Source organism: Pelophylax lessonae (genome assembly GCF_965119305.1).
Source record: "Pelophylax lessonae genome assembly, chromosome: 4".
Lineage (NCBI taxonomy): Eukaryota > Metazoa > Chordata > Amphibia > Anura > Ranidae > Pelophylax > Pelophylax lessonae.
The window spans coordinates 13,230,226-13,244,132 of record NC_138771.1 but is presented as its reverse complement, the minus strand read 5'-3'; the positions used below and the strand labels follow the sequence as shown (position 1 = coordinate 13,244,132).

Sequence of the window (13,907 nt, the reverse complement as noted above, 5' to 3'; positions counted from 1 at the left end):
CAAACAGTTTGCTGAAGACAAGCAGACTAAGGACATGGATTACTGGAACCATGTCCTGTGGTCTGATGAGACCAAGATAAACGTATTTGGTTCAGATGGTGTCAAGCCTGTGTGGCAACCAGGTGAGGAGTACAAAGACAAGTGTTTCTTGCCTACAGTCATGCATGGTGGTGGGAGTGTCATGGTCTGGGGCTGCATGAGTGCTGCCGGCACTGGGGGGCTACAGTTCATTGAGGGAACCATGAATTCAAACATGTACTTACATGTAACATAATGAAGCAGAGCATGATCCCCTCCCTTCAGAGACTGGGCCACAGGGCAGTATTCCAACATGATAACGACACCCCAAACACCTCCAAGACGGCCACTGCCTTGCTAAGGGGCATCCTCAAATGGAAGGTGGAGGAGTGCAAGGTCTCTAAAATCCACCAGCTCTGTGATGTCATCATGGAGTAGTAGAAGAGGACTCCAGTGGCAACCTGTGAAGCTCTGGTGAACTCCATAGTTACATAGTTACATAGTTAGTGAGGTTGAAAAAAGACACAAGTCCATCCAGCTCAACCCACGATGCGCGTGTGTTCGCCTTCAACCGTACATCGTGTACCCCTGTATGTTGTGGTCTTTAAGGTGTACATCTAATAGTTTTTTGAAACTATCTATGCTCCCCGCTGATACGACTGCTTGTGGAAGAGAATTCCACATCCTTACCGCTCTTACAGTGAAGAACCCCTTACGCACTTTAAGGTTAAACCGCCTTTCCTTAAGTTTTAGTGAGTGGCCACGTGTCTTATTGTATTCCCTTTCTCTGAATAGTTTGTTCCTTATGCTAGGGTCGCCAGTACAGTATTTGTACATTGATATCATATCCCCCCTCAATCGTCTCTTCTCCAGAGAGAATAGGTTCAGTGCTTGTAGTCTTTCCTCATAGCCGATGTCCTCCATTCCCCTAATTATTTTTGTTGCCCTCCTCTGGACTTTCTCCAGTTCCAGCACATCCTTCCTGCGGACCGGTGCCCAGAACTGGACAGCATACTCCAGATGTGGCCGGACCAGAGTCTTGTAGAGCGGGAGAATAATCTCTTTATTTCTGGAGTGAATCCCCCTTTTTATACATCCCAGTATTCTGTTGGCTTTGCTTGCGGCGGCTTGGCATTGCATGCCACTGCCAAGCCTGTTGTCTACCAGTACCCCCAAGTCCTTTTCCATCCTAGACTCACCCAGAGGTTCACCCCCTAGTGAATAGCTTGCTTTCTGGTTTCTGGCACCCAAGTGCATTACTTTACATTTTTCTACATTAAACCTCATCTGCCATGTGGTTGCCCACCCCGTTATTTTGTTCAGGTCTGCTTGCAAGATTTCCACATCCTGCATAGAAGATATTGGCATGCCTAATTTAGTATCATCTGCAAATACTGAGATTGTACTAGATATCCCCTCCTCTAGATCATTTATGAATAAATTAAACAGGATTGGTCCCAGGACAGAACCCTGGGGGACCCCACTTTCCACACCCGCCCAATCCGAGTACTCCCCATTAATCACCACCCTCTGGACTCTCCCCTGGAGCCAGGTCTCTATCCAGGTACTCACCTTATGATCCATACCTACCTTCCTTAGTTTGTACAGTAAGCGTTTGTGAGGAACGGTGTCAAAGGCCTTTGCGAAGTCCAGATACACCACATCCACAGGCTTACCTTTATCTAGGTGGCAGCTCACTTCATCGTAGAAGGTTAACAGATTGGTTTGGCACGAACGATTTTTCATGAATCCATGCTGATTTCTACTTATAATACCATTTTCATTACTAAAGTCTTGTATGTGGTCCCTTATCATCCCCTCCAAAATTTTGCAGACTACTGATGTTAGGCTGACCGGCCTATAGTTACCCGGGATATATCTCGGCCCCTTTTTAAATATTGGTACCACGTTGGCTTTTTTCCAATCAGCTGGCACCATACCCGTCTGTAAACTATCCTTAAAGATCAAGAATAATGGTCTGGCAATCACCTGGCTGAGCTCATTAAGAACCCTCGGGTGCAAGCCATCCGGTCCCGGGGATTTATTTATGTTAAGTTTCTCTAGTTTAGCTCTAAGTCTATCCTCTGTTAGCCATGGCGGCACTTCCTGAGGTGTATTATTTAGTTCGGCCTTACAAGCGGGTTTCGTGTAGCCCCCCGATTCCTTTGTGAAGACTGAAGAGAAGAAATTATTTAACACTTCCGCCTTTTCTCTGTCCTCAGTGGCCATTTTTCCTTTATCATCTTTTATGGGGCCAATGTGCTCTGGCCTGGCTTTCTTACTGTTTATATACTTAAAGAACTTCTTGGGGTTCTTTTTGCTCTCCTCCGCTATATGTCTCTCGTGTTCTATTTTAGCCGCCCTGATTTCATCTTTACATTTCTTATTACACTCTTTGTAGTGCTTAAATGCTGCCAATGACCCCTCAGTCTTGTATTTTTTGAAGGCCTTTTCTTTAGCTCTAATATACATTTTAATGTTGGAGTTTAGCCACCCAGGGTTTAGTTTTGCTCTTTTAAATTTATTTCCCTGTGGAATGCACTGGCCCACCCCCTTGTTAAGTATGCTCTTGAAGCACTCCCATTTTTCCTCCGTGTTCTTTGTTCCCAGGGTTCTATCCCATTTGATATTTTCTAGCAGCGAGCGTAGTTTAGGGAAATTGGCTCTTGTGAAATTCAGCGTCCTTATATTACCCTTGTGTTTCCTATTACTGTAATTAATACTGAAACCAATTGACCTATGGTCACTGTTCCCTAAGTTGTCCCGTATTTCTATATCCGTGATCAGGTCTGTATTGTTGGTAATCAGTAGGTCAAGTACCGCATTGCTTCTTGTCGGTGCATTCACCATCTGACCCATGAAATTGTCCTGCAAAACATTTAGGAACTGCCGAGCCTTGGCTGAGTGTGCGGTTCCTTCTGCCCAGTCTATATCTGGATAATTAAAGTCCCCCATTATAATGACATTTCCCATCCTTGCTGCCAATCCTATCTGTAACATGAGGTCCGCCTCACCCTCCTCCCTCTGGTTGGGGGGCCTATAGCATACGCCCAATATTACCTTCCCCGCCGTGCCTTCCCTTTGAAGCTCTACCCATAGGGATTCTGCCTCGTCCATAGCTCCATTATTAATATCATCCCTCATATTTACCTGTATACTGTTCTTAATATACAAACATACCCCTCCCCCTTTTTTACTTTCTCTATCTCTGCGATAAAGGGAATACCCCTGAATGGACGCCATCCAGTCATGAGAGCTGTCAAACCAAGTCTCAGTTATCCCCACAAAATCTAAGTCCTCCTCAAATATCAGCAGCTCCAGCTCTCCCATCTTGTTGGCCAGGCTTCTGGCATTGGTATACAAACCTCGTAATTTTGATCGGTTATATTTATCCTCTTTTGATGATTTTAGGCTGCTCTCTTGATTTTTCCCCGTACCCACCCTGGGTATAGGAGCTCCGCACACCCTATCGCTAATGCCCCCATTTCTGCCCTCTGAAACTTGCTTTCCACTGGGTAATTCTACATCTGTACCCTCCCCCCCATTCCCTAGTTTAAAAGCCCCTCTAACTTTTCGGCCATCCTCGCACCCAGTACGGCTGCACCCACCCCATTTAGGTGCAATCCGTCCCTACCAAAGAGCCGGTGACCGACTGAGAAGAGGGTTAAGGCAGTGCTGGAAAATAATGGTGGCTGAACAAAATTATGACACTTTGGGCCCAATTTGGACATTTACACTTAGGGGTGTACTCACTTTTGTTGCCAGCGGTTTAGACATTAATGGCTGTGTGTTGAGTTATTTTGAGGGGACAGTAAATTTACACTGTTATACAAGCTGTACACTCACTACTTTACATTGTAACAAAGTGTCATTTCTTCAGTGTTGTCACATGAAAAGAAATAATAAAATATTTACAAAAATGTGAGGGGTGCACTAACTTTTGTGAGATACTGTATATATCGTACATTCACATCATTCCCTGCCTTCAAAGAGCTTACAATTTAGCGTCCCTAACTCACATTCATACATACACATGCTAGGGCCAGTTTAGACAGAAGAAAATTAACCTCCCAGCATGTCTTTGGAGTGTGGGAGGACAGGCAGTGCAGGCACAGGGAGAACATACAAACTCCAGGCAGGCAGTGTCATGGTTGGGATTCTGAACCAACGACCCTTTTGCTGCTAGATGAAAGTGCTAACCACTACACCACTGTCATGGACCCAGTGGCGTACCAACAGGGGGGGGGGGGGGGTGGTCAACCCCGGGTGCCACACATTGGGGGTGCCAGGGAGCCCCAGGATGACATCCAGGACTGCCTCCACCGCTCACTGACCCAGGAGAGCGGAGCAGCAAGCAGTGAGTGTAATAAAGCAGAACAGCCAGGGAGAATAATCAGCGCTGAATATACAGCGGGGCGGGCACTGCCGGAGTTATTGAAGGGGGGGCTCTGATGGGATGGAAGACTTCTGATATGATTGGGTGACCTCTGATGTGATTTGGGGACCCCTCATGTGATTGAGGGACCTATCATGTGATTGGGGAACCTCTGGTGTGATGGAGGGATCTCTCATGTGAAGAAGACTCTGATGTAATAGTAGACCTCTGATGCATAGGGGGCCGCTGATTTGATGGGGGAACCTCTGATGTGATGGGGGAAACCCTGATGTGACGGGGAACCTCTGATATGAAGAGGAAACCTCTGATGTAATGGCAGGCTCTGATGAGATGGGGGACCTCTCATGTGAAGGGGGGGGGCTCTGATGCAATGGATGAATCTCTGATGTGAAGGGGGGACCTCTGGTGTCAAGGGGGGACCTCTGATGTGATGGGGGAACCTGTGATGTGAAGGGAGAACCTCTGATGTGATGGGGGGCTCCGAGGTGACAGGGGGGGCTCTGATGTGATGGGGGCTCTGATGTGATGTGGATACCTCTGATGTGACAGGGGGTTTGGTGTGATGGGGGCCTCTGTTGTGAAGGGGGACCTCAGAAGTGAAGGGGGCTCTGATGAGATGAGGGACCTCTGATGAGATGGGGGACCTCTCATGTGAAGGGGGGACCTCTGATATGAAGGGGGCTCTGATGTGAAGGGGGGACCTCTGATGTGAAGGGGGCTCTGATGTGAAGGGGGGACCTCTGATGTGAAGGGGGTCCTGATGTGAAGGGGAGACCTCTGATGTGAAGGGGGGGGGCTCTGATGTGAAGGGGTGAAGGGGGGACCTCTGATGTGAAGGGGGCTCTGATGTGAAGGGGGGACCTCTGATGTGAAGGGGGGCTCTGATGCAATCGGTGAACCTCTGATGTGAAGGGGGACCTCTGATGTGAAGGGGGCTCTGATGTGAAGGGGGACCTTTGATGTGAAGGGTGCTCCGATGTGAAAGGGGGACCTCTGATGTGAAGGGGGCTCCGATGTGAAAGGGGGACCTCTGATGTGAAGAGGGGACCTCTGATGTGAAGGGGGCTCCGATGTGAAAGGTGGACCTCTGATGTGAAGGAGGCTCTCTGATGTGAAGGGGACCTCTGATGTGAAGGGGGGACCTCTGATGTGAAAGGGGGACCTCTGATGTGAAAGGGGCTCCGATGTGAAAGGGGGACCTCTGATGTGAAGGGGGGACCTCTGATGTGAAGGGGACCTCTGATGTGAAAGGTGGACCTCTGATGTGAAGGGGGGACCTCTGATGTGAAGGGGACCTCTGATGTGAAAGGGGCTCCGATGTGAAAGGGGGACCTCTGATGTGAAGGAGGCTCTCTGATGTGAAGGGGACCTCTGATGTGAAGGGGGGACCTATGATGTGAAAGGGGGACCTCTGATGTGAAAGGGGGACCTCTCATGTGAAGGGGACCTCTGATGTGAAGGGGGGACCTCTGATGAGAAGGGGGGGGCTCAATGTGAAATTTAATCAAGGTTGTTGTGTCCCAGATTCAGGTTTCCCCCTGATAAGTAACATTGAAACACTCTGATGTGAAGGGGGGACCTCTGATGTGAAGGGGGTCCTGATGTGAAGGGGAGACCTCTGATGTGAAGGGGGGGGGCTCTGATGTGAAGGGGTGAAGGGGGGACCTCTGATGTGAAGGGGGCTCCGATGTGAAAGGGGGACCTTAGATGTGAAGGAGGCTCTCTGATGTGAAGGGGACCTCTGATGTGAAGGGGGGACCTCTGATGAGAAGGGGGGGGGGGGCTCAATGTGAAATTTAATCAAGGTTGTTGTGTCCCAGATTCAGGTTTCCCCCTGATAAGTAACATTTTTTTTTCTCACATTTTAGACTGGGGGGGGGGGGGGGTCTCCAGAGAAATGCTGGTGTAGAGTCATCACCAAAGTGGATTCATGTCATTTGCACACAATGGTCACTAGATGGCAGCAGCGGGACAGCCTAGGTCCCCAGTCCTACAATGGGACAGGTCCGCTGGTTGGGTAGAAGTGTGAATAGAGGGACTTTCATCTGCTGCATGTCCTCAGCTGCCTGCAGGCAGGGGTGAGATGACTTTTCTTTGTGCATAACAAAAACGATTATTTGGCAATCCGTGTTATAGATTGAAACAATGTAGAAGTAGTGAATATTATCCCATAATAAGGAGGGATGGGGCTGAGTGATGAGAGGGGGGCGGTAGAGAGGGACACAGATGAAAGAGGAGCAGGGAGAGTGTGGGAAGGACAGGAGGCAGTGCTGGAAGAGGAGGAGAGCCTGGGGGTGCAGGAGGAGGGTCTCCCAACTTCACAGTTCCAGACAAGAAACAGATGACAAGAGACAAAAGAGAAGATCAGGGAGGTTGGAGACAAACTGTCAGCAGAGCTCAGAGCAGAGGACTCAGCTGTGACCAAGAGACATGCAGAAGAAGAGTCAGGGATATAGGAAGAGATTATAGGACTGTCCACTGCACAGTCCCAACCTGACTGACCACTGCAAGCCCCCAACCTCCCTGACCACTGCAGATCACAGCCCCAACCTCCCTGATCATTGCATATCACAGCCTCAACCTCCCTGACCACTGCATATCACAGCCCCAACTTCCCTGATCATTGCATATCACAGCCCCAATCTCCCTGATCATTGCATATCACAGCCCCAATCTCCCTGACCATTGCATATCACAGCCCCAACCTCCCTGACCATTGCATATCACAGCCCCAACTTCCCTGACCATTGCATATCACAGCCCCAACTTCCCTGACCATTGCATATCACAGCCCCAACCTCCTAACCACTGCACATCACAGCCTCAACCTCCCTGACCACTACAAACTACAGCTCCAACCTCCCTGACCACTGTACATCACAGCCCCAACCTCCTAACCACTGCACATCACAGCCCCAACCTTACTGACCACCACATATCACAGCCTCAACTCCCTGACCACTACACATCACAGCCCCAACCTCCCTGACCGCTGCACACTGCAGCCCCAACCTCCCTGACCATTGCACACTACAGCCCCAACCTCCCTGACCACTGCACATCACAGTCCTTACCTCCCTGACCACTGCAAATCACAGCCTCAACCTCCCTGACCACTGACTTTTACAGCCCCAACCTCCTAACTACTGCACATTACAGTCCCAACCTCCCTGAACATTGCACACTACAGCCCCATCTTCCTAACAACTACACCTCACAGCTCCAACCTGACTGATCAATGCATATCACAGCCTCGACCTGACTGATCACTACATCAGCCTTAACCTGACTGATCACAGCCCCAACTTGACTGATCACAGCTTCAACCCCACTGACCACTGCACATCACAGTTCTAACCTTACTGATCACTGCATATCACAGTTCTAACCTTACTGATCACTGCACATCACAGCCCCAACAAAGTAACAATGTATAAATAACAACTTCCTAAATGATAACAAACATTGCACACTCCTGGAAGTCCTCATTCTTGTATACAGTCCTTAGATGACACACTGCACACACTCAGGACAGATCCTGGACCGCTGCTGGAGTACAATCCCCCTACAGGGACAACCATCAGATTTCCTGGACTACTTCAGGGGCAGGATCCCCCTCCAGGGACAGCCAGACATCAGACTTCAGGATGAGCCTCCTGCTGCTTCTCCTCTGCGCTCATCTACAAGCTGTGACCTCTCTTCTAGCAGGTAGGTGACTCTCCATGCTTGGCACATAGGAATGATTTACAGGTACTAATCATACAGAAATGGCTGATCAGACTAGCTACATAGGGTTGCCACCTCATCCCTTTAAACCAGGACACGCATTAATTACACAGGTTCTGGGGCTGATTAAGGTGGTAATTAAACTCTCTTAGTGCCTCATGTGCATTATATGAGCCTCAGAACCTCTCTAATAATAATATGTATCCTGGATAAAAGGGATGAGGTGGCAACCCTATGACAGACCCGTCATCTAGCTGTATGCTTCTTTCTGCTGTCTATGGATACTTCCAATCTTCATTGTGGTGGTGGGAAGTCTCACAGAGAGAGATTTACTTTTGCCTCGTACACACGATCAGATAATCAGACGATTTATCGTTTGCATTTTGTTGCATGTTACTAATATCGAATTCAACAATTCGTACTAAACGTATAATATTGTTATTTCGTACGATTCTGGAAAAGCTTCTTGGTTGCGTATTGGATAGCGCAAAACAATAACAATGGCGGCCGGGCTTTTTCCGGGTTATTTTCGTGTTTCTGATCAGCCGTAGTCTTTGTCTATCGCTTACTGTACTGATTAAACGATTGTCGTTCGCTAGGCTATCGTACGACAAAAGTTTTTGTGTTTGTCTCTTTGGATTTTGTTGGACGAAATGTCAGGATCGGCTGTGGAAAGCGGTGTACTAACGATCAGATTATCGTGCGATCGATTCGAAAGCGATATTTTTCGTACGATTATCTGACCGTGTGTACAAGGCATAAGACTGGAGCACTCAGAATCTGGTGCAGCTGTACATTGCAGCCAATCAGCTTCTAACTTCAGCTTGTTCAGTTAAGCTTTGGCAATAAAACATGAAAGCTGATTGGTTTCTATGCACAGCTGCACTCGATTTTGCACGCTACAGTGTTTCTTTCTTTCTTTCCTCTCTGGCTCTGAATAATTAGGCTCCTTTCACAACATGCAGGTGCGATGAGGAGCACGTGCGCGTTTCTGTGTGCTCTCATGCGGCGTGTGTAGAAACATAGAAAAGAAGTCCCTGATCCTTTTTCGGGTCGGTTTTGCACCATGCAGTTTGGTGCACGCAAAAACGCATTTGTTTGTAAATTGATGGCGCTCTATAAGTACCCAGAGCTGGGACAAAGGGTGGCTGCCCTGGGCACTGTTGTATCATATGAGCTGTGTGAGTGTGGAGAGTGAGGGAAGGGGATTTGTGTTGGGTGTTGGAAGATAGAATTTGGGGGGTCACAGGAGGTAAGTATTGTTCTTGGAGGGGCAATTTGGGGGTGAAAGTGCTAATAGTGATGATTTAGAGAGATTTGTGTTGGGAGGGGGGATTTGGGGCAGGAGGTAAGTGTTGTTCTAGGAGGGGGAATGGTGGGGTCAGAGTTCTAACAGTGATGATTTAGAGATTTGTGTTGGGAGGGGGGATTTGGGGCAGGGGGTAAGTATTGTTCTAGGAGGGGGAATTTGGGGGTGAGAGTGCTAAGAGTGGTGATTTAGGGAGATTTGTGTTGGGAGGGGGGATTTGGGGGTTGGCAGGGGGTAAGCATTGTTTTAGGAGGGGGGACTTGGGGGTGAGAGTGGTGATTTAGGGAGATTTGTGTTGGGAGGGGGGATTTGGGGGGGGGGTGTTAGGGGTAAGTATTGTTCTTGGAGGGTTGGAGGGGCAATTTGGGGGTGAGAGTGCTAATAGTGATGATTTAGAGAGATTTGTGTTGGGAGGGGGCATTTGGGGCAGGAGGTAAGTATTGTTCTAGGAGGGGGAATTTTTGGGGTGAGAGTGCTAAGAGTGGTGATTTAGGGAGATTTGTTTTGGGAGGGGGTAACTGGGGGGAATTTGTGCTTGGAGGGGGAAATTTGAAGTGGGGGGGAGAACAAGATGTGTACCAGAAGGGGAAACTTTAGAGGTAAAGGATTTGTGCAAGGAGGGGTACATATGTTTAGGGAAGGGGGGGGGGGGGTATTAAGAGCAAAGATTTGTGCAGGGGGGGGATTTCAGCAGGGGGGGTGAATTTGTACTTGCATTTGGACTGGGTGGAGGGGGAATTTATGCTTAGGGGGTAAGAATGCAGGTTAGTTCTCAATGTTTTTTGGGGGGGATTTTTTACTGATACATCTTGGGGGGGGGGGGGCATGCAGTTTGGCATGTTAGCCCTGGGCTCTAGGTGACCTTGTCCCAGCACTGTAAGTACCTGTAAAATTATTGCCACTGCTACGCATCTCCTAAAGGCCAGGAGAGCGAACGATTTTGCCTTCTTTCACACTGCTCTGTAGCATAATTGAAGTAAAAACACATACTGTATGCATTGTTGCCATGATGTTGCCGTGTTTTAAGATGCATTTCCAGTGCATTTTCTGGTTGCCTGCAGCTGTGAAAAATGGACAAGTGACTCAAAAATGCACCAAAAAATGCAAACATGGTGTGTATTTGCTGCGTTTTCTATTAATTTCAATAGGAAGGTGCGGTTTTGAAATCTGCACCAAAGATGCAGCATGCAGGACCTTTTAACCACTTCTGGACTGGAAGATTCCCCCCCCCCCCCTAATGACCAGGCCATATTTTGCGGCACTGCGTTACTTTAACGGACTATTGCGCAGTCGTGTGATGCTGCACCCAAACTAAATCGACATCCTTTTTTTCCCCACAAACAGAGCTTTCTTTTGGTGGTATTTGATCACCTGGGTGATTTTAATTTTTTGCGCTATAAACAAAAAAAGAGCAACAATTTTTTTTTAAAAAAAGCAATTTTTCACATTCTGCTATATAACATTCCCAATAAAAAAAATGTAAAAATCAAAGGCCAATTTGTTTCCTGCTACATATTTTTGGTAAAAAAAAAAAAAAAATTGCAAAAAGAGTATTTTGATTGGTTTGCTCAAAAGTTATCGCATCTACAAACTACGGGAAAGTTTTATGTCATTTTTATTGTTTTTTTTTTTTTACTAGTAATGGCGGCGATCTGCAATTTTTAGTGGGACTGCGACATTGCGGCGGACAGATCGGACCCCTGACTGACATTTTTGACACTTTTGGGGGGACCGGTGACATTACTACAGTAATCAGTGCTAAAAATATGCACTGTTACTGTAATAATGACAATGGCAGGAAAGGGGTTAACATTGTGGGGGATCAAGGGGTTAAATGTAAGCCTAGGGGGAGTAATTCTAACTGTGGGGGGGGCGTGGCTTCTGAAATGACCATAGAGACCTGTGTTCCTACATAGAAAGATCACAGGCGCTCTGTGATCATTGCAGAGAGAAGAAGTGTCGTCTTATGCCTCGTACACACGTGCAGGCCGTCTTTTGTCCCCGGGCTGTCGGTGTCTGTTGAAAAGTGCAAAAGACTGCACAAGAATTTTGTCCGCCGACTACAGCCGACTGCGGAAGTGATGTCATGTGATGGTTAACTTTCCGTGTGTTTTTTCTTTTCTGAGCATGCCCAGTCTTGCAAATCTGCTGTCTGTCGGCCGAATTCTGTATTGACTGGCGAACAATCGGCCGCTCTGGTGTCGGCATACAAAAATTTTAATGCTGTCACAACAGATTCTTTTCGGCCCAAAGTGCGCTGTCGGCTGTCGGAAGCATCATACTAACAAGCCGAAAATCGGCCGATCGGTCGTTGGCCGAATCTTTTCGGCGACAATCTGCACGTGTGTACGGGGCATTAGTTTACAACAGCTGACCGTTCTTCTCTCTCAGCGGGGAACGATTGCGGGTGTCAGGTGGCAATCGGAGCCGCCTAACCCATGCATTGGTTTCCCCGCTGCCGACTTAGAAGCCCCAAACAGTATATATATTTTTAAAGCAAAGACTATTGTCACGCGGTATTTCTAACGCAATTTTTGTGGAAAAAATACAATTCACTGAATTTAACAAAAAACGAAACAGTAAACTCAGCCCACTTTGTTTTCTATAATGTGAAAGATAATGTTACACCTAGTAAATAGATAACCAACATGTCATGCTTCAAAATTGCGCACGCTCACTGAACGGTGACAAACATTGGTACTTAAAAAATCTGCATAGGCGACATTTTAAAAGTTTCTACTGGTTACCAGTTTAGAGGTACAGAGTAGGTCTAGGGCTAGAAGTATTACTCGCTCTAACGATCGCAGCGATACCTCACATGTGTGGTTTGAACACCATTTACATATGTGGGTGCGACTTGTGTATACGTTCACTTATGCGCACAAGCTCAGTGGGACGGGGCGATTTAAATTCTTTTCTTTTTCCTTATTTATTTTACCTTTTATTTTTACACTGTCCCTCTGAAAAAAAAAATGTTTTGATCACTTTTATTCCTATTACAAGGAATGTAAACATCCCTTGTAATAGAAATAAGCAGGACAGGTCCTCTTTATTGTAAGATCTGGGGTCAAAAAGACCTCACATCTCACATCTACACTAAAAAGCCCCCCAAAAAAAAGTCTTTTTTTGTCATCATGGAAAAAAAATGGGCCCTTTAAGGTCGTTGGGAGGAAGTGGCGTATGACGTCGCTCCGGTCCTCCAAGGCCATAGAGTGGAGTGGGGGCCAGCTTGCCCTCACTCGACTTCCTGCCTAGGAGGGGAGAGGAACGGATAGTTTTCCCCGCTACCGATGGCTCCGGTAAGCAGAGAAAATGACCAGGAAGCGGCGGGGGGGTGGATGGAGCACCTCTCCCATAAAAGTGATCCTCCAGTGAATCTGCCACTGGGATCTCTTTTATGAGAAAGAGAACTGCCCGTGCAGTAAAAAAAATACCGGGGTTATGGTATTTAACATCAAAATAGCAACATATAACTGCGGCGGGCGGTCCGTAACTGGTAAAAGCGCACTGCACCCGCATTGCAGTGGTGTGAAGAGTCCCTCTGGGTTCAAAGAGGAGCTTTGAAAAGTCAGCAGCTACAAATACTTTACAAATCCTGTAGCTGCTGACTTTTATTATAGACTTACCTGTCCAGGGATCCAGCGATGTCCTTACCTGAGCCGATTCTTTAATTGGCTTCAGGCGCAGGTGCCAAAATCTTAGTTGAGGGAAACCAGCAGTGAAGCCTTTCCGAGTTCACAGCCGGATTCCTACTGCGCATGCGTGAGCCGCGCTGCACTTTGTGAATGGTCCCGCAGTCTTCTGGGACCTGTGTGTGTGTGGAGAAGGAGGAGCGCCAAACATCCTGGTAATCTGACCCGGAACTGGTACCTGTCAAGACCATGTACCTGCTCCCCCCTCCCCCCAAAAAGTGCCAAATGTGGCAGTGGAAAGGGGGAGGGGGAGAGAGGATGCAAACAAGCAGAACTTCCCCTTTTGGGTGAAATTCCTCTATAAAGGGAAACATTTTTCTTGTGTTACTCTTGCAAGGTAAAAACGCAGGAAAAACGCATTCGTGTGAAAGGGACCTTACTGAAACAGTAAATCCGCCATTGCTGCCATTACATTCCTCAAATGCTAGTTGCCTGGCTGTCACATCTGCCTTTCTACTTCAGGATTCTGAGTCTCTAGCCCAAAAATAAAATAAAGGAATGCAGATATAGACTTTCCTGATAATTGTGCCAGGTCAAAGACTTAAGCGTATCAACCCACCCCCCCCCCCCCCAAAAAAAAAAAAAAATTGAATATACTGCAGCAGCTACATTCGTTTTTTTTCTTGTTTGTTTTTGTTTTTTATGTTTCTTGTATGTGCGCCATTCTTTCTTAAAGCAGTACTAAAAATGTAATACACCATGTTACCAAAAGTATTGGGACGCCTGCCTTTGCATGCACATTATTATTATACAGGCTTTATTTAGC

At 47.3% G+C, this 13,907-nt stretch overlaps 1 protein-coding gene across 1 annotated transcript in view; it reads left to right on the top strand.

Annotated features, from left to right (window-relative positions):
* Nucleotides 1-7,922: 7,922 nt before the first annotated feature.
* Nucleotides 7,923-13,907, top strand: part of ADAMTS7 (ADAM metallopeptidase with thrombospondin type 1 motif 7) — a gene marked incomplete at its 5' end in the record, with an annotated part of 217,485 nt that continues 211,500 nt past the window's right edge. Inside the window, 3 exon segments of the mRNA XM_082252994.1 lie at nucleotides 7,923-7,934; nucleotides 7,937-7,952; nucleotides 7,955-8,122. Of these exon segments, the coding sequence (XP_082109120.1) occupies nucleotides 7,923-7,934; nucleotides 7,937-7,952; nucleotides 7,955-8,122 (196 nt within the window).